Source organism: Grus americana, chromosome 17, assembly GCF_028858705.1.
Source record: "Grus americana isolate bGruAme1 chromosome 17, bGruAme1.mat, whole genome shotgun sequence".
In the NCBI taxonomy this organism is placed as follows: domain Eukaryota; kingdom Metazoa; phylum Chordata; class Aves; order Gruiformes; family Gruidae; genus Grus; species Grus americana.
The window spans coordinates 6,879,401-6,907,304 of record NC_072868.1 but is presented as its reverse complement, the minus strand read 5'-3'; the positions used below and the strand labels follow the sequence as shown (position 1 = coordinate 6,907,304).

General features: G+C 52.9%; 1 protein-coding gene across 5 annotated transcripts in view; it reads left to right on the top strand.

The window, feature by feature from the left end:
* Positions 1 to 27,904, top strand: part of HNF4A (hepatocyte nuclear factor 4 alpha) — a 37,262-nt gene that overhangs the window by 5,390 nt on the left and 3,968 nt on the right. Inside the window, exons 1-7 of one of the 5 annotated variants that reach the window (XM_054845566.1) lie at positions 3,055 to 3,453; positions 16,310 to 16,487; positions 18,335 to 18,429; positions 20,912 to 21,018; positions 23,439 to 23,594; positions 26,888 to 26,975; positions 27,492 to 27,647. In XM_054845566.1, coding sequence (XP_054701541.1) covers positions 3,414 to 3,453; positions 16,310 to 16,487; positions 18,335 to 18,429; positions 20,912 to 21,018; positions 23,439 to 23,594; positions 26,888 to 26,975; positions 27,492 to 27,647 — 820 coding nt within the window. In that variant the 5' untranslated portion in view covers positions 3,055 to 3,413. Of the gene's footprint in view, positions 1 to 3,054; positions 3,454 to 12,296; positions 12,532 to 16,309; positions 16,488 to 18,334; positions 18,430 to 20,911; positions 21,019 to 23,438; positions 23,599 to 26,887; positions 26,976 to 27,491; positions 27,648 to 27,904 lie in introns of those variants that run through there. The other 4 variants (XM_054845563.1, XM_054845564.1, XM_054845562.1 and 1 more) reach the window with 4 other exon arrangements.

The following is a 27,904-nucleotide window of genomic DNA, read 5'->3' as shown; positions in this document are numbered from 1 at the left end:
GCTGGCATCTCCCGGTGGGAAGGGGGCTGGAGGTGGAGAACAGGAATACTGCAGGCCTCCTGCCATGGGTCACCACGCATGGGCCATCCCCTCTGTGGTGATGCTCTGGGAGCTCTAACACCTTCTCCCTCTCTGGACAGCCAAGCTGGTTTGACATCCTGATTTTCATCACAGCCCTACAGATCTCTCACCTTGCTCATCCTGCCCCAGGTTGCCCAGGGCAGCACTTTCCCCATGGCATTGCCCGTCCACCCTAAAACTCCTCTATCAAGATGGGTGGCTCAGCTCCTGCCACTGAGCGTGGGGCACCTGAACTCACCAATATGGGACCAGTGGGCACCTTTCACCTGCCTCTGCACCAGAAACCTGTACCGGCCATAGGTGTGTGCAAGATTTTATAGGCGATAACCCCTGGGAAAGTGGGAAACGCAGAGAGAGCCGTACACTCAGCTTCCTGGCATGGCCCAACGCTCTGGTTAGGAGAGCCAATGTCAACAGACAGACCTGAAGGAAGGAGCAAAACCAAATACATGGGCACTTCTCAGAACAAGAGCCGTAAAACCTGCACAAACCTGAACAAGTGGCACAACACTCTTTTATATGGTCAGAATCAATAGTCAAGCCCACTCGACGTGTTTGCTGACACATAAATGACAGCCACCGCACTACGTTTATGGCCCAGCGTCATTCATGGAGGCTGCAGAGCCCGGCTCCTCCTGACACTCTTGGTCACTTCTCTCCCCTTCTGCTCCCGGGGGTGCTCGTCATTTTGCTGCACGGTTCCCAAAGCTTTGATGCCCCGTGATAAGAAGCTGCTGCTGCTCCTCATCTCCAGCGCACCAGCCTGCCCATGGTTTCCAGCTGACTGGACAAGTCCTGCATCCCACCCCGCCATGTCCATCGGGATAGCAGGGTCCATCCCACTGCTCCCAGTGAAAAGCAGCAGCCCAGCCTGGGAGGAGGATTCACGGGTGCTAACGTCACCCAAGGAAATTTGGCCATGGACTGCAAGGCTGGGCAGGGTGTCAGGTTAACGGACAAGGCAACTCTGGGGGCTCAGCAGAAGGTGTAAAAGAGCAGCCTCCCCATGGAAAAAAACCCTGCCCGTGCTGCAGGTCCCCATCCAGCAAATCTGCGTGGCCTCTCGCTTGCAGCCACCGTGGCTTGTGAGCAGGATCAGGTCCTGCCCCAGGGATGGGCAGGCTCAGCCCGGTGAGGTGCCCCGGCAGGGAGAAGCAGAGAAGGCACCGATGGGCACCTGGGGGAGCCAGCCCGTGCAGAGAGCCTGGCATCAGCAAGAACCGGGAAATGAAGGGTGGAATAGGGAGGTGGGAGGGACAAGGGGACAAACAGCCGGGCTTCAGATCCACAGCCCTGGCTGCTCCCCTGCCCAGAGTCTGCTGCCTTCAAGGACTAATTGGTGGTGGGATGGAGGTGGTGGCTTTGCCACCACGTGGACACCCTGGTGGAAGCAGAGCTGGGTGCTGCCTGCAGCTCGTCCATGGGGGTGTGCTCAGGGACTGCCACCGTCTGGGAGAAATCTGTTGACCTGGGCGTGTTTCCCTGTTACAGGCGTTAAAACCGGTGTGGAAACAGATGGGTGAAGGGAGGTGTCATGGGGTTACGCACAGTTCAGACCCAGCCCTGCCCTCGATGCTGGTCCCTGCTCCATGCGGGCATGCTGGGCATCTGCCCCCTTCCCTGGGCATGGAGCTGAGGTACAGACCTGCTGGTTATTCCCCATCCCCGACCCACCAGGAGCCTTCTGGAAGCTGCTGGCAACCATGCGCTCTCCAAATTAATTCGAATGAACCCCAGGCAGCCCTGGGTGGGAGCAGAGGCTCATGGAGATGGGACGGGAAGGGTTTAGGAATGGTTTTTCTCCATTAGACTCGTGCCTTCGAGATGGTACTTGGGGTCCGACATCTCTGGAGGGCAGGAACAAGCTCTCTCGTCCTTGGCACAGTGAAAGCAGAGGCGGGCTTGGCAGGAGAAAAGCCATCCAAGGAGGAAGAAAAGTGCAGGGAAATGGGTGTTTCAGATGGGCTTGGCCCTGGCAGTCAGTTCCTCTGGGCACAGAGGCTGAGTGAGGCCACACTCTCTCCCGGCGCTGGTGGGGGCCACAGCCGTACAGCACCAGGCTGCATTGCGAGGGAGCCCAGCTCTCCCTTTCAGCATTCAATGCATTGCTCAGAGCCTGTGAAAACCCAGGGAAGTGCCACTCTAATCCCTCGCCTAACTTCCCTCCTCTGGGCTAAGCAGAGCCACACATGCCAGCACACGCTCCCTGCAGAGGAGAAAAATCTCGGTGCTCAGCAGCCTCCGCGCTCCCCTCTGGACCGGGGCCAAACGAGTCAAAAGGAGACTGTCGCAGCAGCTTCATCTCCAGACGAAAAAAGCAGAGAGTGCAGCGCTGCGGTGGCAGAGAGGGGTTTCTTGTAGCCTGGCGGTTGGAAAATCCCTTTTCTTCCTGCTGGGCTTGTCTCGGCGGGGACGCGGTGCCAGGTGCCAGCCAAAATCTTGGGCTGCCTGGGACACGGAGGCTCCTGGTTCCCCATCGACAGCACCAATGTGTATAATCGATTAAGAAATCTCAGCCCTGAGAGTTTTCCAGGTCCTGTTTTCCTTGGGAGAGGATGGGGAGAGGAGGGCACAGAGCAGGCAGGCACCCGGGGAGCCGGAGGAGAGCTCTGGCAGTGACGTCCCCAGGGTGGTTTGAACCATTGGAGATGCTCTCCGGGCTCTGCATGCAGGACACAAAGCTCAGGGCTGCCCAAAGATGGGGCAGCTCCCTGCCTGCTTCCCTGCTTCTCTCTCGATTGTCCCAGCCCTGCATGTCGTGATGGCGGCTGGGAGGGGAGACAAAGGTTGTTTCTCAAGGATACAGTGTTCTGGGTATTTATATAGAAACACTTTAAAGCGAAAGCAGCCAGCCTCTCCCCAAAGAGGGAGTCAGACCTGCTCCTGCTGTTAAACACACCCAGGCACATTTTCCAGAGCAGCCTCCAGAGCTGCATGTGCAGTGGGGCACCCCCTGCCCCGCAGAAACGCAGCGGCAGGCCAGAGGCCAGGGTGAGGACACCTCAGAAAGGTGGCCCAGAAAGCAGCAGGCTTTGCTGCGGGCACTGGCAGTGGGGCGCAAACCCGGAGCCACCTTATAATTCCCCTCCAGGAATTATAAGGGTAGTAGCCAGAACCCTTTAAAACCTTCGGCTCTGCAGCACAAACTCCTGCTCCCCATCAAATCTCATTGTGACCAGCATTAAGGGATTAGCGGGTCCCTGCCGCCACACCGCAGCCAGCTCCGGGCATGGCTCGTGCCCCGCTGCCCGCAGGGCGCTTGCCGGCTGGACGGCCCCGTCGGAGGGCAAGACTCCCCTAGCCCTGCCCGCAGAGCTGAGTGCCCCTGGAAGATGAATGGCAGCAGATACGACCTGCTCCAGGAAACACCAGGTACCCCCCGTGCTCCCCCTGGTACTCGTAGAGGGGAGAGAAGTAGCTGCGTAGCCAGCGCTGCGGAGGTGATGTGAATGAAGGGCATGGGCAACCCCACAACGGGGGCTCCGGTGGGGTTTCGGAGCAGCCGAGATACGCTCATCCCCACATATGCTGGTCCCCATCTAATGGGACCCCCAAGTCTCTGTTTTCTGTTTTGCCCTGAGGCTGTGTGGAGGGAACATGCCTGACTGGGGGTGGTGATGGCTGATGGCCCCAAGCACGGTCCTGGGGCTCTCGAGAGAGAGAGACACCCCAACGTGGGCGGCACAGTGGAGAGGGTGCTGTGACTCCCTGGGGGAAGAGGTGGCGGAGCCGGGCTGGCGTCCCACGGACACCCCGGTGAGTGCTTGCACCATTTGGGAAATGAATTGGTCGTTCTCAGCCCAGTTCCCAGTGTCTGGCATCACTGCTGGGGACGGATCCTGCCAGCTTGCAGTGCAACCTCAGGTCCTGTCCTGTTTGCTGCCTGCTCCTTAGCCAGAGGTCTGCAGCGGGCTTACCCAGCCCTCATCATGAAAGCTTAAAAGCAACTAAGAAAAAAACAGTTTCAATGCAAACCTTACTGGTTGCACAAAGCTCTTACTAGAAAGGTTTTTTGGGTCCCCCTCCATGGCCCCCTCCAGCGCACACCCCTCACCAGCCAGCTCTGTGCTCAGCCCCTCGGCCCCAGCACCCACGGAGACCTTGGCGCAGAGGTGAGGCAGCGAGGAGGCTGGCTGGGCTCTGGGTGCTGCCGGGGGGTCTGCAGGCACTCGGACATGTTTGGTGCATCCTGAGCCCCGGACCACTGCTCTTTGCAGAGCTTCATCCACAAAACACCCCGACAGCCCCCACTCAGCCCTGGGGCACAGCAAAAACTCTGGGGCTCCTCTTGCTTGAACAATTCTCCCCAAGCAGGGCTTGCGCTGGCGGTGGGGTTCGTGCCTCCTGGGACAGCCTGCACCCCGAACCACCATCCCACGGGATGAGGTCCCCATGCCAGCGCCACGCTGGGATCCACATGCTGGGAGCTGCTCCCAGCAAATACCTGCGCTCTTTATCAGCTGGCGATTGACTTAGAAAAGTTCATGGCTTCGGCATCCCATGATACGTTTACTAGAAATGGTTCATTTCCTCAAATGATGTAGTTTATGGTCATAATATATTTTAATTTCTTTATGATACTGGTGGCCAATGGCACTGGGCCTTGCAGGAGTGTAAAGGGACAAATAATAGTGTTATCCTGCCTTGGAGACATAGGTCGAATACTCAAAGGCTAATTAGCAGTTTGCCATGTTGTTTGTTAGCAGGGAGCCAGGCAGTCGGCACTGCAGTGCCCTGGCAATGGGTTTATGGGACTGCGGAGACGTGTGAACCCCTCCCCTTGCTGTCCCCCTGTGCAACAAACCTTGCATGTGGAAAGCTCCATCGTGCCTGTACCCTGCTTTCTGCCTGCGGTTGTTCCTGCGGCAGCGGACGGGATGGTTGTGCTGCACAGGAGAGTGCCGGCGGGGCCACGGGCTGCAGGGCTGCCAAGCTGCTGTGGACGTGGAGCCCCTGGGGACTGTTTTGCTCCCAGTTACCCCTGGCACTTGCTGTGCTCTGGCAATTGAGGACATTGGGGACAAGACAGACTATTCAGACACTCCGCACACCCTGTGGAGAAAAAGCATTTTGCACTAACTTGTTTCCTTCTGACTCCAGCAACTAGAATCTCTCAAATTTTAACTTGCCATCCTTCTAATCTCTTTTTTCCCGTGCTCAGCCTACCTTTCCCAGTTAAGACCCAACCAGTGCTCCCACCCTCAGCAGCCTTCCCCCTCCCTCGTGCTGCCTCCCGTCACACACGGGTGGCCTTTTCCTGAGATGCTCCCCCAAAGTTCAGCTCCTCAGCCTGGGCTGACTTTGCCGGCCAGCCCGGGGCACGAGGAGAGCGGCAACAGCAGCCCACAGCTGCCTGATTCAGGAAGATGCTTTTTGTCCTTGAACAGCCCTTGACTTGCCCTGCTCCGGGGGGGCACGTGGGCTCAGGCTGTCCCCCCACCCCCTTGTCCCGCTGTAGTTCTCCCTCCAGCAGCTTTGCAGACTTTTGCCATAATTCCTAGCAGGGGCTGATCCGGAGAGCCCCAGCAGAGACTGGAGGTCCCTTCTAGCAGGCATGGTGCGCTGAGGCATCCATCTTTGCAGAAAGATAAAATAAATTTTTAAAAGGTAAAACTTGCTTTGTAACCCTTGTTGATTTTGGCTGTTCTCCTCTTCAACTTATTGCTCCACCAGCTGGAACGATTCAGGGGCTGTTTCGTGTGTATATCGTGAAAGTATGAAGTTGATGAAACCTAAAAGCCCTGCAAACAGCTGGCAAGGGTGAAGGGACTCGCTTGCCTGCCAGACTGTGGGCTCAGCCGGGATCCTTTTCCCGGGAAGCTGCAAGTTTACTTCAGTTCCAAAGGGATCATATCCACCTGCTAAACAAGTTCTCTCCAGGTCCAGACGTAGGCTGCAGAGACCCCTGCCACACTAAACGCGTGAGCTGGCAAGGCACGGAAGGCAATAGGTGCTCATTGCGGGCAGCAAACTCTTTCCAGAGCTGCAGCTCCCCTGTGGCTTCTGTCCCCCGTTTAAACTTAAACTGCTGGATTCGAGCTGAGCATCTGCCAGCGCAGACAGTGAATCTGGAACGGCATGTGGCAAAGTCAGCGCTTTTCTGGATTTCCTCCCAAATAGGCAGGAGAGCGTTTCGATGGAAAGTGTCTGGGTCTCTGTTGGGTTGGGGTTTGGGTGGAGGCCATGTGCTCACAGCGTAGGGGTTTAGGTGGGGCAGGTGGGATCAGCGGGGGGAGCTGTAGCGTTGGCCAAGTTGCAGCCTGTGGTGTAATGGAAGAAGATGAATCTAACAGTTCCTTTTCCTCGCTTGTCTTGGGCTCATTGCGTGATTTTGCATAAAAACACAGCAGTCAGATTCCCAGAGTCACAAGTGCCAATTTGCACGTCCCAGAGGACAGATGCTGTTTTCGAGGGCTGCAGCGCAGCCAGTGATTGCAAATACACACCAGCAAATGCACTGGCGTTTCGGAGTACAGCTGCCCTTCTGAGAACAGCTCAGACTTACTGTCCTTGCAAAACAACAGCTCCCAAGAGTACAAATAATTACTTCCTCAAGTGTTCAGAGCCTTTGTTAGGCAGAATAATAAACCCCTTTCTGGTTCTGGGACGAAAGGCACTCCAGCATATCGCTAGAGCAGTATATGCTGAAATGGTCTGTCTGTCCCCACGTTTGCAGTTCTTTCTGTACCGCTTTTGCATAGCAGCCATTTATTTTAGCTCCATTAATTGCCTCGGGCTCTAACATCCATCCCAGCTTTGGGTGAAATGCACATGTTGCTTTTGGAGAGGAGTTCAAGCAGAGTCTGCTACCTTCTCTGAAGTGTCTCTTCCCCATGTCCAAAAACTGCCTTGATGTTCCATATGGTGATTTTATGGCCTGGGAGCCTGGACGGTTCTGGTTGGTTTGGCCACTTTTTGATAATTTTGGCATTGGTGAGAAATAGCCAGAGGTTGCGGTGAAGCTGCCTCTGTCACCCTTAGCCGTGCCGGGGAACCCGGGGTGCCACCGCATGTCACAAGCTGACCGGTGACAGCACATCCAGGGTCTGCTCAGACATCGCCTGTCCCGGGCATCACCCCCAGCTCCAAACAGCGTCTGTCCCAACCACAGCGACAGGCGCTTCAGCGCTGGGGAAAATAAATCACCAAGAGCGATTTGTTGTTGAACAGGACGATAAAATGCCTGCGCCTTCCCCCGAACACGCGTCTGGCACGTGGCTGTGGTCACCTCCTGCCTCTCGGGGCTGGATCTTTCTGATCCACCCCCCAGGATGGAGGTGCTGGATCTTTCCGGTTCACAAAGTGTTTTGCCGGGGCAGGGACGTTCTGTGTGCAGTCAGCAAGGGGCAAATAGACCCTAAACAACTTCTGCTGAATCATCGGTTTTCCTGGAGGCTTCTCGTTGCTGCTGGGGACGGAGACGGGAGCAGACCCCCATCTGTGCGTCCGTCATATGATTGCCCTGAGCGGAGGCAAAGATCCCCCGCTTGAACCGGGGGCTTGTTTCAGCTGCACTGACTTGCAGCCCCCCGGCCCCTGCCAAATTCCTTGGAGCTGCTTATTAACACTGACAGCTCTGCTCCGGAGTCACGGCACACCGAGGCAGAAGGCAGAGGGGTTGGACGGTGTGGCGTAAATATCCCTGTTTACAAAAAGTCTGACAAAACACAAGCCCTTGGCTTTATCTTTCCTATTTGGAAATAGCCACAGAGCAAATATACTTATGGCATGAAGGGATGGGGATTTATATTGACTTTAGAAAAAGCTGTTCTTTAAAAACAGGAAAAAAGCTCATCCTCGAGCTGTGCAGACTGGCTGCTAGACTCAAAAGTCCTGCGTAGAGGCTTAAAGCCTGCCCGCTAATCTGTAGCAGTTCTGTGCGAGCAAGTCATGCAGTAAACTGCTCTCTGTTAATTTTTTAATGCAGAATAAACAGGTCAAGAAATGATTAGCATGAGAATAAGTTGAGCTTAATCAGGAGAATCAGAAAAGATGAGAGGGAAGAGGCAAATTGGAGTTATCAGTTAACCATATGGAGTGGCTCTGCCTCCACAAGCTCATGTTCCCTCGTTTTCCATCCCCTCTGAAGCTGTCTTTTTTTTCTCCCTTCTTTAATTTAAATGATGAGCTAAAATTGCTGGTATAAGCACAATGGAAGCCCTTGTTTCTCCTTCTCATTTTCTGTGTGCAGTGGCTGCCCAAATGAACTGCAGGTGATAAGGTTCCTACCTGGTTATTCCTGATGGTTCTTCCCATTCCTTGTGCAGAAAGGGAGCTGCTGACATTAAGGTTGAAATGAGCAAAATCCGTTTTGTGCAAGTATGAGCACTCTGCTCCGGTGCAAAAGTTTCGGCACGATCCTGGCAGATCTGGGGAGTGAGCGGAGGCATCCGTGGGCAAGGGGAAGAGCAGCCCTCGGGACTGCTTGGAGTGGAGTTTGGTCAGTGGTCGGAGATCTATATTCTCAGATAGGCAGGACTTTGTCCACAAACTGGAATTTGAAATTTCAAAGGGGAAAAAAAAAAAGCAGAAGGGACCTTTGCATGCGTGGAGATGACTATGCTGGCGACGTTCCCCTGGGACTTTTGTTCTTTGTCTTGTAACTCGGCTTCGTGCTTCCCCAACAGCTTGCTTGGTGACCTTGTTCGGGGCTCTCCTGCTCTGGAGATGTTTCAGACCTGAGCCCATCTCTGCTTCACTTGCATGCCAAGGAAAAGCCACTCCAGCCCCGCAGTGGCCTTGGAGCTGTGAGTCAATGGCGGGAGCTGCAAGGGGCAGCGGTGGCATCGCTGATGTAGGACAAGGTTGGTCCTGCTGGCTCTGGGCACTGGCATTTCTGCCAGGGTTTTCTTGAGAGTGCAGAGCTGTGAGAGGGAAAAGCAAAGGGCAGGAGGGCCCCAGGCTCCCAGCTGCAGCCTGACCACTGCTCATGCTCTGAAAGTCCGCAGGCGACCCCAAACTGGGGGGTCCAGTTGATACACTGGAGGGCCGGCTGGAGAAATGGGCTAGCAGGAACTATAGGAGCATAACCCACACACATGGGATTGAGAAGATGGGGCCGTGCTCCTCACAGGGTGCATGGTGGGAGGAGATCAACAGGCATAAAAATAGAAATGAGGGAGGTTCAGACAGCGTCTACGGAGAAACTTATTCACCACGAGGACAGTCAAGCACCAGTTGCCTAGAGAGGTTGTATGGTCTCCATCCTTGGAGGTGTTCAAGACCCAACTGCATAAAGCCCTGAGCAACCCACGCTGCTCTCGCAGCTGGCCAGGAGGTTGGAATAGAGAGACTGAGGTCCCTTCCAACCTCAATTATCCTTTGAACCTACAAAACCCTGTTCAGCACACTTGACATGAAGAGCTAGCAAGCACGGTAGCTGATGGCATCCTTATCATGAACGCTCTGTTAGTCTATTCCTGATCCTCATTTACTGAGAAGCACAGATCTTATTTTCAGGGAATCCTCTTTTGCTTTGGATGAATTTGCCATCAGAGATCTATAGACAAGGCAGAATTTGTGTCATGATGTGCCAGTGCGGGAAAGGATTTACTGCTAAATGGATAAAAATTAAATAATCGCTTGGTGCAGAACACTTCATGTGCTGCAGCTGTCATGGACTCCTTTGCAGCCATCTCCTAGCATAGGAAACGGTGGGTGGAGGGCACAGAAAATGGGGACAGAAGGAGAGAGGAGAGGGCCTGAAAGCTGAACTTTCCCTGAGCACCTGGTCTGGGAACAGCCTTCCCCTACCAGTGGGGGTTTGCCAGCTACGAGTTGTCTCTCTCTGGAATAAAAACATTTTATTGTATCTGTAGGACAGAAGTGTTTGAATTAGCCCCACAACCAGCTGCTGACCTGAACATCTCCACCCTAAAACAGCTGCAGGGCCTCGGGGTCCTGTTGGCTAGTACAAGCCATGACCATGTTGGCAAGCTGTCCCAAAGCCCACCGCGCAGGGATGTCGGGGGGAGACAAGGACTCCCCTGGCAGAACATCCCCGGGGACACATCCGTCTCCCGCAGCAGACTGTGCCCAGGGAGCAGCTGAAATGTTTCCATCACGAGCCCATCTCTGGGGCAGAGGAAAGGCATGGTGTCCTTGGCTGGTTTGGTCCTCAACCTCCACGCTGCGAGAAGGGATTTGGGAGGGGGTACCAGCGACTGACGCGGGACACCGGTAGTGAGAAAATGACAGTCAACACGACCCCAGGGCGGGAAGCGCCACGTCCCATTGACAGTCCCAGCCTCGTGAGCCACCTAATGCTCTCCAAACTTCCCCGCTCCTTATCTGCCGCTCTCCCACACGTGCTGCCTCTCCAATTTCTATTCCTGGCCCTCTTAATCCTTCCTGCCCGGGGAGCAAATGGCCTATGCAGCCTTCCTTGCTCAGCAGGCTATTTAAGCAAAAGGTTTGTTTTGCTGAGAAGAGCAAAACGGGCCATGCTTTTACGATATTTTACTAGACACTGTGGCAAATCCTGCACATATTTGACCTAGTGTCTGTAGCATTTATCTAATCAAAGGGATCACCGTGACCTGGCCAGGATTGGGACGGAGGTCCCTGGGACGAGGCCACGGTGGGGGCTATGCTCTACCTTAGCACCCCCATCCCAGCGCACATGTCATTAAAATCATTTTTTGCTCAGGACTGCTCCTGCTGAAGGGAAGAGCCACCAGCATGTGAGTGCGGAGAGCTCTGGCCTCTGTCCCTGGGGAGCACAGACTGGATGACTGTTTTCCCTGCAGCAAAGGATCCTTTACCACCAGTCCCAAGTGAGAAAGCAGGGGCTCTCCCCGTGCTCAGCTTTGCTCCTGCAGACCTGTAGCCTTTGGGTAACTGAGCTGATTGGAAACGCTACCTAGGTCATAGTTTTGAGGGGGCAAGGGCTGCTTGAACAATCCTCTATGCTCCTAAAATAGGAATAGCAAATTGCTGCTAGCACTGCTGCCCAAAGGCACGTGCTGTTGTGGAGCCAGGGACCTTGGTGTCACGTTGTGGCAGTGATGCCACCGTGGCCAGGGCAGCTCGGGGCACCAGCGGGGCCAGGGCTGCATTGGGGTGCCTGGGAAGAACAAATACGAGCCAGCTGGGCGTCCAAAACAGCAGCGTGTGGACTCAGTCACCCACTGCTGGCTGTGAAATCACACGGACGTTTTCAATGCAGAGCGAGCTGATACCGAACCATTAATTGCTGGTTCTCCCGCGCCATCCAGCTGATGCCATTCAGTGATCAATTAAATTCCCACTTGTTGATCTTGCAATTACATTGAAACGTCTCGGTCCTGTCTAACGTGGAGGAGCGATGTGCCCAGGCTCAGCTGGGGAGGAAAGCACCCAGGCTAGCAAGGAGGAGAGCACAGGCAGCTCTGCCGCCGGGTCGGACCTCAGGTCTGGGTGAGCGGTGGCACCACCGGTGCCAGCGTCAGCGAGCTGGTGGCGGCTGCATTTGCAGAAGGAAAAACCCCACTGCAGAGTGGAGCTCTGCTGAGTCGTAATGGACATTTTAAGACCCCGAGGCCGGGGGGTGTCCGGCACAGGGTGCCTCCAGCGGCAGGACAGGAGCAACGCCGGTGTTGTGCCACCCCCCCCGGCCCCACTCGCTGTTTGGGCATGGCTGCAGAGAGGGATCTGTTTATAGAGCATCTAGTCCCTGTAAAACTGGGTTTATAGGGAAGTAAAAGGAGTCATACGTTGTTACTTTGCATAGCAACGTGTAAATTGCCAGGCAGGCACTGACCTTCTCTGACCGGGAGGGAGAAGAAGGAAAAGGGGTGGGAGGGATGGAGGGAGCGAGAAGGGAAGATCAGGGAGAAGGCAACCAACAGTGGAGAGGGGAAGGCAATGACAGAAGTGAAGAGCAACCTTGTTCTCCCGGCAGGGTTTTTTCCAAGTTTTCCAACTCAGGTACAATTAAGACCTACACCAGCAGCTCAGCATCAAGGTCAATATCCCGGGAAGGTGTTGCCTGGGTGGCGAGTGCCCGCTTCTGCGGTCCTGTCTGCGCCCGGCAGCCGGGATCGGCAAAGCACCTAGAGATTCAATAATAAACAGTCAACAAGAATCACTGCTGCTCCACCAAAAAAAAAAAAACAAAAAACCAACCCAAAGCTTAGCAGCGTTCAGCAGTGAGTGAGATGATTAAAGATTAACCCCCTGCCTCCTGCCTCCACCCCTCTGGGGACTATAGGCCTTGAGGCTCAGCAAATCCTTTCAGAGAAATATCTGAAATAAAAGACAACAGATAGGGGACGCAGTGAAGGCAGAGGGAGGCAGAAGGGCCAATAGCCTCGGACAGGGAATCGGTACAATCTGGCCCGTGTTTGCTGATGATAATGCGCCTTTCCAAAGCCCTAATAGACATGGAGATGGCAGATTATAGCGCAGCGCTAGACCCGGCGTATACTACTCTGGAGTTTGAGAACATGCAGGTGCTGGCTATGGGCAACGGTAAGTCCCCTCCGTCTTCTCCCCTCCACTGTGGTGGGATGAGCTGGGGGCCGCAGGAGGAGCAGTCCCTGGGGCAGCTGCCGAAATGCTCCCGGGAGGGCTGGGGCATGGTAGGGGTGTCGGCCGTGGGGCTCCCAGCAGCAAATTGGGGGGGTTTCTGCTTCCCCCCGGGGAGAAATAGAGGTGGTGAAGCAACGCTGTGCTCGGTGCAGGTGGGATGGTGCCCTAGAGGCCAGACACCTCGGGGACAGGCACAGACCAGGAGCGGGGTGCAATGAGTGGTCCCCGCTGGACATTCAGCCCAGGGACCGGGGCTGGGGCTGAGCACAGGGTGGTCTCACCACCCCCAGACTCCAACCAAGAGAAAACACCAGCCAAAAGTTTCTGAGCAAAACGCTGCCGACAGCTCCCCACCACCACCGAGCCCGTGGCTCCAGAGCTGAGAGCCAGTCCCACCCCAGCGGCAGCTGATGCTGGATTTTCCCGGAGCAGAAAGCCATTTAGCGCCTAGCAAGGGTGGAAATCACTACGAAAAGCAATTCAAGCGCTGCCCCCGCAGCTGCCCCGAGGCCATGGCCCTTCCCCGTGCGGTGCTGGGGTGCGTGGTGGCATCCCCTTCCCTGGGAGCGCTGCGGGGCCGTGAGGCTCAGCCCCCGGGAAGAGGGGCGAGGAGACCAGGCAAGGATGGACGAGTGTTCCCATCCCCTCAGGAGGGTAGGGTCACACTTAACCCACCAGGATTTGCAACACTGGTCCACCCATTTGGGGACCAAAAAGTCCTGGTGATTAAATGCTCAGAGATAACAGGAGATTCCTCTCCAAGTCCCCCCTAAAGTCTCTCTAAATACGAGGTTAATGACTAAACGAAGCACACCGCAGAAAGTGGCCCCCCGAGCCCTTTCCTCCTGCCTGCTGAGTCACCGAAGCTGCCGGGCACCCCTGTCCCGGGAGAGCTGTGCCGGCAATGCGGGCTCTCCCCTCACAGCCTGCGCGGGTCTTCCCTGGGTTATGGCTCTGCTCCGTCACGGATGAGACACTGTGGTGCCGAAGTGGCTCTGCTGTGCAGTAACCCGTTGCCATCCTGGCTCTCAGCTCCTTCTCCACTCCCAGGGGCTGGTCCTACCCACCCAGGGGTCTCAGGGCCGAGAGCAGCCCCCTCCAGCTCTGCCCATCTGGGTCCTCCGGGACAAGCCCAGGTCTTGCTCCCCCTCCGTGCCCCTCTCCACCCAGCACACAGAAGCTCCTGCACCGGGGGCTGCGACTTGGCCTCCCCAGACCAAGGGCTTCACGGGGCAGAGGGAGACAATAATTTTATATGAGGAGATCAGGCACAATGGGAAATACGCCCTCGGGGGAGATGAGTCAGCTGGGTCAGGCGGCACCAGCACCTCTCCTCCTCCTCCTCTGCCTGGCTGCAGACCAGGGCAGGTCTCACCTCCAGGGCTGCTTTGGCACTCCAGCAACCGCCTGCACCTCTGCCTGCAGAACCTCTGCCTCCTTCTCTGGCCGAGGACTGCAGGAGAGCTCGGCCCCTGCCCTGCACAGCTCCGCAGCTCCAGCCCGGAGGTGGCTGCTCAGCAGTGACCAAGTTTGCCGCTGTCACAGACCAAATGCATCCCGCGTTCAGAGAGGCTTGGGGACTTCTCAAGGAGCTCCTGTCCTCCTAACATGAGTCTCTACTGTGAGATCTCAAATTTTAAGTAGGATTTCTTCTTTCCTCTCTTTACTGTAACTCCAAATCAATCCCGCTAAATCCACTTCACTGCAGTAGCCAGAAGCCCACATTTCTGGCACTACAAAATAAACTTAATTGAAAAATTATCCATTAGGCAATAATTTCATTGTCGGTTGGCTATTAGACTAAGATGTTGTAATTTCTTTGATAGCAGTGCCAATTTTTCTTGTTCTATGTTCATCTGATTAGAGCATGATGTACTGCTAAAAAGGAATTTATATCTGGGCTGTCACAGATACACGAGTAACGTGATTATAGGCAGATCATCTCTTCCTCTCTCATGCAAGTCCTATGTTTAGCTGAAAGTGGAAATCTAACTTTCCTTCTTAGAATGACCTTCATCTAGCTGAGCCCTCAGGATGCATTTGGAGGAAGGAGGTTTGTGGAGGCGAGCTGCTCGCAGGGATGAGAGACAGCCAGAGCTGGCCTGGAAGGAGCTCAGGGCTTTGGGAGCAGAGAGAGGAGCTTTGCACACGTGGAAATGCAGCTGCACGACAGGGCGTGCCAGGGAAAGACACAGAGAGGCAGCAGACTGACTTGGGAAAGAAATACAGGAGCGGCACAAGGAATTAGAAAGACAGAAAGCAGGCAGGGGAATGAAGGCTGCTGCCAGAGCCAGGGAAGGGGCTGGCTGGAGATTTCCCTGTGCCAGCTCACTGCCAGGGATCACAGGATCCGCTCAGTTACTCGTACCAAGGGATGGCATGAGGAGGCTGTGCAGCACCTGCTGCAATATCCCTTTCCCTGCAAAATAAATGCTAAAATAGTAGCCCTGCCCCAGGCAGCATTGCCTCAGCCTCCCCCAGCACCCATGCTGCAGCTACCAGAGAGATCCCTGTCGGGACCAGCCTTTTTATAGCACCCAGCCCCTCTCTGCTGGGTGCCAAGTGGGAGCAGCTGTGGCCCTCCTGGGGCTAGAGTTAACTGCGTCCCTGCCAAACCCAGAGACCAGGGACCAATAGACGCGGGCATTAAAATCCCAGCAGGTTTCGATGGCTTTGTAGGTCCTGGGTATCATTTGCAACTGGGATTTGCACTGAGGCAGGGGAATGTGCCTGTGCTGATACAGGAAAATGTGCATGGGAGGGGACAATTAGATCAACTGAATTAAGGGCTGATCCCTTCAGCCTTGAGGTTTGTTTGGCTTGCTGGAGGGGTTTTAGTGTAGGGCTTGTATGGTTTCAAGCCTTTCAGATGTCCTTTCCTACAGAGGCTGCTGCAATTCCCTGTCCTCCCAAAAAAGCCCTGCAAGTGCCAGTCCTCCTTGGCCTGTAAGAACTATAACGCACATCGGTCTCAGCTGCGGTGCTGCCAGAGTCTGGAAGACACCCAGCATACAGCCTCCTCCATGCCATAGCATCACCCCTTTTTTTTTTTCTTCTGCGTTAGCTTGATCAGTCCTTCCTTCCATGGGTAGTGTTTGCCCACATGAGTTTCCCAGCTGAAGTCATTTGAGTTTGTTGTGCACTTAAAGTCTTGTTCTCCTGAAGAACTGTCATGCAGGCTGGAGCTCCATGCCTGGCAGGGAAGCTCTGCAGCAAAGAGAGCTGGTCACCTTGTTTCTCTGATAGTGTCTGCTCAGGGCTATCTTGGGCTCTTTTGGTGCTATAACACAAATACCTCTGTAATAAATCAGCTGCTCATGCTGAGCTGTAATACCTCAGCTTTTACTCTGGGTCAGCTCTCTCTCTGGCCATGCTACTGAAGCCCAAACGTCTGCAAATCCCCGGGGAATTTTGGCTCTGGTCTATGACTCCTGCAAATGGGTTTCTGCTTAGTCTGAAGGCATTGGTGGAGTCAGGCCTTTAGGAAGAGCTGTCTCAGCCTGGCACATAGGGGGGGGCTTTTGCACTCGCAAAATGCAATGACTTAAGACACTTGGAGCGCCCACCACTCCTTACACACCTCTCTGACCAGCTCCTGCCACACAGCCTGGCTGCAGCTGCCTGGTTCCTCCAGAAATCAAGTCTCTCACCGGAAACTGAGTTAGGAAATGTTGGCTGTCTGTCTCACTGTCGTCTTCTTCCTGTGTCCTTCCCCAAGCAGACACGTCTCCATCAGAAGCAGCCAACCTCAACACTTCCAACAGCATCGGGGTGAGTGCGCTGTGTGCCATCTGTGGGGACCGTGCCACGGGGAAGCATTACGGGGCTTCCAGCTGCGATGGCTGCAAAGGCTTCTTCAGGAGGAGCGTCAGGAAGAACCACATGTACTCCTGCAGGTAAGGACAGAGGGGACAGTCATGTGGCTGAGATGAAACAGTCCCCAGGAGCTGAACGGCAAAGCCCTCAGAGCGCAGCAGCATGGTCCTTCATCCTCTTCACCCTCCCTGCATCCTCCACCACCTTCCCTAACCTCACCCCCCGAGCTGGGAAGGGTCAGAGACCACTCTCACTCTGGGATTGCCCTCCAGTGATCACTGGGGAAAGACCCTGGGAGGTCTTGCCCCAGTCTTTAGGGGCCAAGCATGTGTTCTTGCAAATGGATATGGCCAACCGTGGATGCGGCCAGCAAGCGAGGTGATGCCGGGGAGGGAAGCCCTATTACAGGGGCTGAGCACCTTGCCACTCAGTGCTCTGAGTGCAGCACAAACCCCGCTCACTCCCTGGGGCACTTCAGTGGCCTCCCATCCCTTCTCCATCACGAGATGGAAGTGTGTCTGCCACCTACCTAAAATGCTGTCACTGTCTGTTACAAGATAAAAGAACATCTAAAGAGCAGCAAGCTGGGCAGCGTAGTGTGCACGTCTCTGAGGATGAGGCACCCATGCTCCTCCTGCAATTTATGTGCTGCACCCCGTGTTGTTGGTGATAACCCACGGCTCTCCCGTGCCATCAGCAGCTGTGACCTGCTTGCTCCCTGCTCTGAGCGACTGAGACAGAGAGTCGCAGGGGAGATCGAGGAATCCTCAGCTCAGACTGTCTAAATCACTTGGGCTTTTTGAGTTACTCCTGATGGCCGGACAGCCACTTGGAGAGAGCAAACAGCAACATGACTCTAAAACCTGAGTGACAGAAAGAAGCCGCAGGTTTGTGAATGCACGTGAAGCACATTATCACTTGCACCCCAGGGCTATTGAGGCTGGTTGCCCAGCGAGCCCCCTCCCCACAGTTCCAGTGGGAAAAGCTGAGGTGCCCAGTTCTTTGGAGACTGGGACTTTTATGTAAATGCTACAGAAATGCTTAAAAAGCTGCTTTCAGGCATCCATGTGGGGAAATCTTAGCTTGGGGCTTTAAAATGTACAGTAGAAACAAGGCTTTTCAAAAGCTACAGAACTGGGCATGGCTGGGAGCCCTGTCCCAGCTCCGTATGCCTTTGGCTTTACTTGGCAAGCTTGATCAATCAGCAGTAAATTAGACTAAATTTGCAAGCGAAATTCATGCTGCAAATGACCACCAGGCTTGTGCTGCATGCAAGAGCCACACACGTGGGAGATCAGTGTTTGCCCTGCCATGTGTGATGGTTTTGGTGATACAAGCGTGGAGGGAAGGAGCTGGTTGCTTCCCAACTCCTCTCACTGAAGCACAGGTGGCTGCAGAGCTGTTTGCACACTGCCCAGAGGTCAGAAGCAACTTGCCTGGATCCCAGACGCAGCCCTGGAGAGATGCAGGGATTTAAACCCACTTCTTAACATTACTAGCTCCACAGAGCCCCAGAACAATCTTCTACCCCTTTTTTTATGCAGAATAAATGCATTCTTCCTCCCTTCTAACTAGGATCTAACTTACAACAGAGGCTACCAAGGGGGTCTGGCCCTCCTGGCTCACACTTTTAGCTTCACTGGGGCTTGTTAGTCCATCACGAGCATAATATCCTGAGTAAGATCAGCAGCCTGAGCTCCTGCATGTGACTGTCAGCTCTAGCCCATCCTTATTGAACATCCAGAGGTAGAGCAGAGGGCTGAGATGTTCAGTGCAAAGAAGAAACCTCAGGGTAAAGCAAGCAGGGCTCCTTTCTCAGGGGGAGCCTCTGGGAACCTGCTCTGAGCGTAGCTTGGAGCTTGGGGCTCTATCTTGTCCTGCCTTCAGGCTCAGCCTTGCTGCTCCTCACACTTCTCTTTCTTCTCAGGTTTAACAGGCAGTGTGTGGTAGACAAAGACAAAAGAAACCAGTGCCGATACTGCAGGCTTAAGAAGTGCTTCCGAGCAGGAATGAAGAAGGAAGGTGGGTGATGGTGTGGCTTCCCCACGCTCCCCCCAGCAGCCGTCGTGTTGGCTGTAGATGTTTGAGGAAGCCCTCGCAGCCTGAGGCCAGTCCCTGCCATGTGCACGCTTGCCCAGCCATCTTAGCCCCATCTTCCCTCCACGGCGCTCTGCTGTGCATAGATCCAGACCCCCATCACAGTGGGGTTTAGGGAGAGTTTTGGCCTCTAGTCATGAGCCCTGCATGTGCCCAACCTGCCCCACTCCCACCCATGTGAAGTCCTTGCAAGCAGCCATTGTCCCAACAGGTGAGGGCAAGGCACGGGGGCCCTGCATGCTCCCAAATTCAATTTCAGAGCCCCTTCTCAGGTCACCTCTCAAAACGCCAGCAAAGACAAGCCCATGAGAGTGCCGCAGGGCCATGCTTGTGTCTCAGAACTGCCCGTGCTTGTACACACAAATCACACCCAGGGCTCTTCAGCTCCCTCTCGCTCACACTGACACACACGTCACCTGTGCTCCCACATAGCTGGGGCATCCGAGCAATTTGGGAACGCTTCTCAACATCAGTGAGAAGCAGAAACTTCAAAGAAGGCCTGGAAATCTGGAAACACTTTGGAAAAACTGCTGTAAGTGCTGTTGCCCCAGAGACACTCAGAAATCCACAGCTGGATGGGTGAGTCCAGCAAAGGTCCAACCGTCATTTTGCCCTTTTTTTCCTAATGTGCATATAAGTTCTTGCTGACCCTCTGCAGAGAGCTTAGTTTTGTCTGTAACATCAGCCACAGCAGAAAGGACCCAGAGCAAGGGGGAACATTTTGGCTATTTAACTCCTTATGAAACGAGTAAAGATATCCACCCCCCTGCAAGGCCCAGGCTCACCCCACCACTTCCCTGCCTCTCTGTCTCTGCAGCCCTTCCAGGTCGCCATGACTCAGGCATGACGGGACAGGGCTCACCCTTGTTTAGTCCTGCTTGGTTCTCACTCACAGTGGCAAGGAGACCTGGGGCTGCTGTGGTCCTGCTGGTGGCCCCACTGGTGGCCCTGTTGGTGGAGGGACAAACTGCCAGAAGCAACCCAGAGGAGCTGCCTGGCACCTTGCAGAGCGCACCCCATTGATGTCTGCAAAGGGACAACCAGGAGGCATTTGGTCCTGTTGTTCCATGTAGAGAAATTAAATCCTGTGCTCCCCCCAGTTCACACTCCCTCGAGGAGAAGTTTAGGAGAAAGAGGTCTTTGAAGACAACAGGGAAGTACCAGCAGCACCTGAGCAGCTTCCCCAGGAACCCTGGCCTGCGGGAGCACCTCTGAGCAGGAACATTTTTTTCCTGTTAAAGGGGATGAGGTATTGCAAGGAACTTGGCTTGATTTTTCCTGAAGAACATAGGAATCCTCCTCTCCTCGCAGCGCCCACTCATCCCATGCTTTGCTGCTGTCTGTTAATATTCAATAGAAGTTACATTAGGTGCATGACCAGCTAATACTGAGCAAACATTTGGAAAACATCATGGCGTGACTGAACTCGGGGGCCTGCTACTGATAACAGCAGCATAACCTTGACAGCTCCTATTTACAGCCGCTGACTGCAGGGCTTTTCTTCTGGCCCAGCCTCATTATTGCTTTTTATCAGGCGGATTTATACATTGAGAATGTATCAATCCAGAGAGCCACCAGCCTAAGGCAGGGACTGTTCTCTTTCCCCTGCCATCGATCAATACCTTATTTGAGCAGATGGCTTTGACTGGCGTGGCCGTGGAGAATTACAGCCAGCCCAAAGCCTCGTGGCAGATACAGAGGCAAATCCTCCCCCTCAGCGCTACTGCTTCTGCTCTGGCTGCTGCCACCTCGAGACTCAAAGCCCGGGTCCTCAAGACTAGACCAAGCAGGGAGGCACGTTCAGGTCAAACCCGTCCTGGGACTCTCTTTACAATAAGGTACGAGAGAGTTTTGTTGCCCTGTATAGATAACTAGGAGCTGTTCTGCACTTCCTTCCTTATTGTAGCTTAGACGGAAGTTTTCCAACTGCACGTACACGGTGCGAGAGCTTCCCAAAGGGAGCTCACAGAAGTCATGTGGACAGGGAAAGCAGCCATGCAGATACTCGACTCCTCCATTTCACGCATAAGCTTTGCACCTCATGCATGAGCATGGCCACCGTTTCAGACCCCATATCTTGAAATCAAAGAACTTAAGAGCCAGATCCTTCGAAAGGAAACTTTCCCGTTGAACTCTACAGGCATTGAACCAGGTGCCTGGGCTCTGAAACGATCCCGTCCCAGGAAAGCCTAATAAAATAAACATGAAAACAAAACCACCAGATGCAGTCAGCTCTCACAGGCATCCCGTCACCAGACGCAGCTGCACCTCTGCCCTGCCAGGCAGGCAAACTGCAGCTGAGGGAGTGCTCCAGAGCACTGCGAAGGGGAACGCCAAAAGTCTGTGCTAGCTGTCAGCGTGCATTGCCACAACCGACCTGCAGCTCAGGCAAAATACTCTCTTACAGCTGTTCAAAATGAACGGGACCGAATCAGCACCCGGAGAACAAGTTATGAAGACAGCAGCTTGCCCTCCATCAACGTCTTACTGCAGGCAGAAGTCCTGGCACAACAGGTACCTCTTCTTTCTTCTTTGGCAAATACAAAAGCATCAGGCACTATCTAGCTAGTAGAGCCAGCTGAGTATTTAACAGTTCAGTCTTCAAACTACCACCTCTTTTCTGAGTAACTCAACATTGGTTTTTCAAAGGCATTTGTTACCTGAAACCATCCCTGTAATGCTCCTTGCTCCAGAACTCAGTTGTAATAATATGCAATAATCTGTTTGGCTTTGATGGGACACATGAAGGCTGGAGAACCTGCTGGCAGAAAACAGGGTAGAATGATTGAAATCCAAGGTGTTGCGGCTGCCTAAGCCAGCTGAGGGGCTGGGCTCGCACGAGCAGCCTCCCTTCCCCATCGGCTGTTAGGAACTCCGGATTCTGGCTTCCTGCAGAGTTTCGTGAGGAATCGGTTTCATGCTTGTGTTATGCAGATGGTATGCTTGCAATTCCCCGTTTTCCACAAGCATACTGCCTGTCTCCTAGCGTGTTCACCTGAAAAGACAAGTCTGATTTAAGAATCTGGATATTGGAAACAGTGTAGGTCAAATCAGCGCAGTCTGGGAGGACACAGGACAGGAGAGGAGCTGCGTGGAGGCTTTGTCTCTGAGAAAAGTGATGAGGATGGGGCTGTGCTGGAGGCAGGAGCTGCCACTCTTCATGGGAGCTGGGGAGAGCAGCACTCCTTGTCCTGGTGAAAATGAAGAGGGGTTCAAGTTGGCAGTCCAAGTTCTTCCTTCCTTCAAGGGTCATATTGTCCTGAAGGCTGCCGCAGGAGATGCTCCAGGACAGGACATGCGGTGTTCTAGGCTCCATGCTGGGAGCATATCCCATCCCATGTCTCACCTTGTCCTATGCAGGCCCTCATATATTTATATACCCTATAAAAATAATGTTGGTGCTGCTCCCAGAGGTGTGAGATAATGGGGTCTCAAGTCACCCGATCTACAAGGGAAGGACATTTCCGGGACTCTGAGTCCTGCAGTGGCATCACATGTAAGTCTTGAGCAGGGGCTGCTGATAAAAACTACAACCATCGACAAATCCAGGGGAGCTCCTGCTCTCCCACAGAGCTCAGAGAGACTCATTAAACAAGGCAGGCTCCAGCACGGTAATTGGTAACTTTTATGTGCCTAGCTAATTAGAACAAGATACTGCTGAGGAGCTGCTTTCTCCAAGATCTCAGGTCACTCACTCAGAGGTCTTTATTTATTTGCTAAGCCTTCCGGGCTCTCTGATTAGGGTAATACATGGTGAGATTTTTACAATCTTATTTATTCAATAATAGCTCGAGAGCTGGAAAGCTTCCAGGTAATACAACCTGGAAAAAAAAAAAATAAAAAAAAATGCAGGTGGCATTTGAACTCCATTTCCTTGGGGAGGCTGGCAGGGTCCAAGCTGAAAATGCTGGCAGGAACAGGACAGGAAGAGCTGATGCTGTACAAGAGCACAGAGGGCAGGCGGAGGGCAGCGATGGGGTTGAGTTAATTGCTTACAGAAGCATGAGGATAAAGTAGTGACTAAGGGCAAATTTTTAGATGAGCTGGGTGAGCAGCTATGCATGAGACCTAGGCAGGAGGTTGGGTGCCTGGTTTGGAGGAGATGTTCTTTCCCTCTCTGTGTGACTGTACTTGCCAAGTTGTCAGGCTTGTCTTTGGCAAATGAAATGGCCCCATTTGCCTTTGCAATCACAAATAATTCGCCACACAAAAAAATGTGACCTGTGGGCTTGTTTGCAGTTTTGCCAAAAGGGCCTAAAAGATGGGGGGAGGTGGGAGATTGTTGTCCTTGAAGTCTGTCTTTAGCATTTCAAAGTGGGTAATGCCAAGTATTAATGACCTGGTGCTCACAGAAAGCAATGTCAGACCTGGAAAGCTACCTTCAGCAGAGACCTGTGCCCACGCTGACTCAGACAGGAGTAGAGCCTGTGTGTCTCCTGTCAAAAGCAGACAAGGCAGGTCTGGGCGCTGGCTCTGGAGCAGGGTGGAAGGGGAGCAGTTCTCTGCCCTTTCGTGGGACCACGTAGCTTGTGCAGCAGCGCTGGCTGGACGTGTCCTTCCAACTGATGAGGCTGATTGATGCATGAGTCCCTCTGTTCCCTCCTGGATCTTGACTGAGCACATTTGTTTAGTGGGAGGAAGATCTCAGCTTTGGAAACATTTCTTCTGTGCTTTCCAATCTATTCAAGGCACGACAGTTTACCGAGATGATCCACAGCCTCAGCTCTGAAGCATTTCATGTTCATAGATCCCCAAGTTGATCTCAATTTAAATGAGTTGTGCTGGGCCACACATTCTGGGGGCTGGGTGTGCAAGAGAAAAAAGTAATCGTTGATGCTGGAGTCTGCATCAGCACAACCCATGGGCTGGGGAATTTTCCCGTCTATGTTTCCTTTGTGGCACTGAAAGCTGAAAGATTTCTTCTCTCCTTCCAGATATCATCCCCAGTTCCCGTGATCAACGGAGACATCCGAGGGAAGAAGATTGCTAACATCTCAGACGTGTGTGAATCCATGAAGCAGCAGCTGCTGGTGCTGGTGGAATGGGCCAAGTACATCCCTGCCTTCTGTGAGCTGCCCCTGGATGACCAGGCAAGTCCCGTCCCCCCCGGCCACCCCACCTCGCTCTGCCCTGGCGAAGGCAGCGGGGAGCCGAGGGAGAGCCAGGCAGCTGAGACCTTCGAAGAAAATGTGCATTGTTCGCCCTGTTATCCTGACTGCCGCAGCTGATTGGGAACGGCATCCATACAATGCCAGCGCTGGCCATTTGCTTGTGCAGCTAATCAGTCGATGAGCAGAGGCATGATAACACTGAGCTCAAATTAGGTACATAATCAGGTGCGCATTTTGCATGGGTCTATAGGTCAATTATTTATTAATTATAGTTTGTGCAGCAGTTTGAAAACCTGAAGTGCTATACAAATACTTAGGGTAATCAGACTTAGTAGGACAGATTTCCAGCCTAAGAACTGCTCAAGACTTAAACCCAAATCTGCCTGTCTATCTTTCTTTTTGCTTCTTGCCTGGAGATAATGTTTGTAGCCATTCTGCTGGTGTGGAATTATTGAAACTAAACACTAGCTGGCTCCCAAGGCAATAAGAGAATCTCTCTTTAGAGTTAAAAAACAGAAATATATTTGCATTTACCACAAATTACTAAAATGATGTTTGCTGATTCCATAACCAAGATAAGCACAGTGGGTTTGAAATCCTCTGTAAACCTATACTGCAGGATCTCAGGCAGCCTCAAAGAGATACAAGCAGATGTCCTCTGCGTAAGTCTAAATTTCAGAGGTCTGCAGCCGATGTTTCAGGACATGATGTGTGCCCAGCATGTGTGCACGGTGGGAAGGCTCCAGAGGGAAGGGACAGCGCTTCTGGCAGTGGCCAGCACAAGTCCTGTCACAGTTAGGAAGGTATTTCCAATCTGCCCAATGTACAGTCACAAAACCAGCATGTGTTCTCTTTGGCTAGGATCACTCTCCAGCCCTACTGACCCAGAGGTAATTTTTATATCATGAAGAAAAAGGATATCCAGAAAGTGAGAGTATCCAGCTGATCAAAAACCTCTAAATCCTAAATCTGAGCTCTTCAGTAATCACTCAGCAGCACAGAGCCCCAGGGAATTCAGTGCTCTTAACAGAGGAGAGCATTTCCCTCTTTTCTATTGCGTGCAAGTGCTAAATTGTTTAAAAGGGTAAGAAATCTGTTAAACTCCTAAGACAAATACAACTCAAAAATTATGAAAACCAAAATGGACTCCAATGGCAGGTGACATTTACACAGCAAACAGGCTGCAGCCCAGCGGAGGCTTGGGGCAGCTCTGCATAACCCACTGCATCCTTGTGCCATTTGGAACAGAGGCAGTAAACCTGGTTAATAACTCCGCAAACTTCCATGTGAGCTCATTTTACAATTGTGGGGCTGCAAAATTTCTCAAAGAAGCAAGCAGAGCCTAAAGATGACATTGTCTGAACCCTGCCTTCCCACAGAGGAGAGGCTGCTCTCAGGATGCTCCACAGGCTCGTATCGACTGAAACAGGTCTTCTGTTATGACCAGCCACCCCCCATCATGAGCAGTTCCCCAAGGGCTTGAGAGGAACAACTGTGTTGCATTAAAACTAATCAGTGAATGCCATCCGTGCTTTTGAAGGGCAGTGTGAGAACAGAGGCAGCAGATAGTCAGGGAGTGCAGGAGGAAGGACAGAAATGATGCCAGGGAGCAGGAATGAACAAAACTACATGCAAGCCAGCTGCCCAAGGGGCATGAGAGCCAGTCAAGACATGTCCAGTGGGAACATTTAATGTTGGGAAGCGCTGTTACATTGCCATTAAAATATTGCCTGAGAATGAATCATCTCTGCCAATATTTTTATAGGAAAGGTCATACCCGACTCCTTATTCTTCCTCTGCACCAAAATGTCAAAGTACTGGGTTTGGTGGGGCAAAGCCATTTCATTTCAAAGTTAAAGTTCTACTTTGTTGTGTTACAACTTTTATATTTATCCTAGTTCACAATGGAAGGATGTATCTCAGGTTGATCACTGCAAGAACAAATATCAAATGAAATGGTTTTGCCTTGTGGAAGTAATTTAATTTAACCCTGCTCAAACAAGCAAATTTTATGGAAACAAAAATAGTGATTCCAAACTGAGCTTTCTTGAATTTGCATTAGGCAGGAAATTTCTGCATGAGGGCTTTGCTGCCCCTTGGGACTCGCAGTTTTTTCATCCTTATCAAAGTTTCGTCAGATAGGAAAGCTCAGTTTTGTGCAGCTCTGGTAAATACAAACAGCTTGGCTAACACATCCGCCCATGTTCCGATAGCGACAGAGAGGCTAGATTTTGGCATATAGATAAAGGTTCCCCAGCATCATGTGTGTGTAGTCTTTTTGCAAGGACCTTCACTCTGTTTATTTTGCATAACTCCTTTTCGCCCTCTGCAAAAAAAAAAAAAAAATCCCTCTCTCGGACATCAGCATCTCTTCTAACCAGAGCTCTCTTCTACGGGTGACACGTTCTCCTGGCATTTCTGGTAGGGTAGGACTTCTCTTGGCTTTGTCAGATGCTGAGGGATAACACACTGGAAAAGGGGACCATTCCCATCAGGACACACTTTTCAGAATCTCTCCATTAATGTTTAATGATTGTTTTCTCCAGAAGAGGCTCCTGGCTGGACATTAAGAAGCCTTTGTGTCAGGCTGTCCAATCGTTAACTTCTGTTTCTGCCTAAATCTCTGAAATTTTTAACCGAAGGAGGGCAAAAGATTCAGAACATTCTCAGGAGCCACTGGAGGGTGTAAAAAGAAACACTTCAATCATTAACGTCAGGGCAAGAAAAACATCCCTTTGGCTTCTCTGGCCCGAATGCCCACTGCTGCAGAGGAACAAATGGCCAGAGGGTGACCCCACCAGCCGGGTGGACGTGGGTCCCCATGAGCATGATTTCAGTGGGAGGTGGGCATGGCCCAGAGTGACAGCAACTGTCCCCAGCAGTGGAATCGTACTTCTCCCCGCTTCCTGGGCTGGAGCATGGTGCCCGGCTCTGCACTTGGTAGGAGTTGCCTTGTCTGCAAACGGCCCACTGTGAACATGTCCCATGCTGGCATGAGGTCCTGGGACCATCTGCCATGGTCTTGCTCATATGACATGTGCCATGAGTATGGGATGTTTCAGGTGCTGTCTGTTACCGGTTCTGCTGGATTTACAGCTGTTTATGCACAGGAGGAAACCATTTCTTGACATCTGACTGTGACCGGAGAGGGGCTCTCACCCCCCATCCATGAGTGCCGTACAGGAATGCTGGGCTTTCTCTCTTTTTTACATGAAATCACAGCCTTGGCTCTGTCTCTGCATCACCCAAATAACTTTGCCCTGCCCTTGCAGGTAGCACTGCTGCGAGCACATGCAGGGGAACATCTGTTACTGGGAGCTACCAAGAGGTCCATGGTGTTCAAGGATGTCTTGCTGCTAGGTAAGGAGTGCAATTCTGCTCCCAGCCCATCTACTTCTGCAAAGCTTCCCTGCTGGGGTGAAGGAGAGGGTGGTTCAGTGTTTGCAGGCATCTTTTTTGCAGTGTGGTGCCTTGATCTCTCCTGTATTTTGAGCCTAGCACAACCTTTGGGTGCAGCTAGGCCTGGCTGACATTGACATCAAGGCCATGACGTGTGGCAAAGTTGTGGAACTATGAACATTCACATTGCCCCCCAGGTTTGTATAAGCAGACTGTGGAGCAATTGAGAAAAAGGCTCTTGCTCCTCAGTCAGCTTTTCCTCGCTTGAGTGACTCCTGTGTAAGGAGAAGCTGCTCTGGCAACACGGATCAGCATTTCTGGCGGGCCGAGCCAGGGAAGGGGCAGAAGGAGGAACTTTTTAAGTCCTCCGCCCTCAAAATTATCCCCGCATTGGTTACCTGGGTTTTGAACTCTTTGTCACTCTTGATAAGTCTTGGGCAATGACAAGGCGATGGTCTCTGTGCTGCTTGTCCAAAGGAAATGACCACATCATCCCGCGGAACTGCCCCGAGCTGGTGGAGGTGAGCCGCGTGGCCATCCGCATCCTGGATGAGCTGGTCCTCCCCTTCCAGGAGCTGCAGATAGATGACAACGAATATGCCTGCTTGAAAGCCATCATCTTCTTTGACCCAGGTATGCTCCAGCTTGGTGAGGGTTACCATCAGAGGGGACTAGTCTGGGTTATACGGACTGATACTGGTCCTGAGTTGTGGAAATGCTGCCTGGTCTGCTCTCTGGGCCAAAGTGTTCTTAGAGGGAGGGGAGAGGTCAGCCTAAGAAGAGAAAAAAAATCCATTTCAGCAGATGACAGAGAATCAGAGACAGCTCACCTCAGCCTGCACCCAGACTTCATGCTATTACTGGAGGGCAGCTTCTCGGGAAGCAGCCTG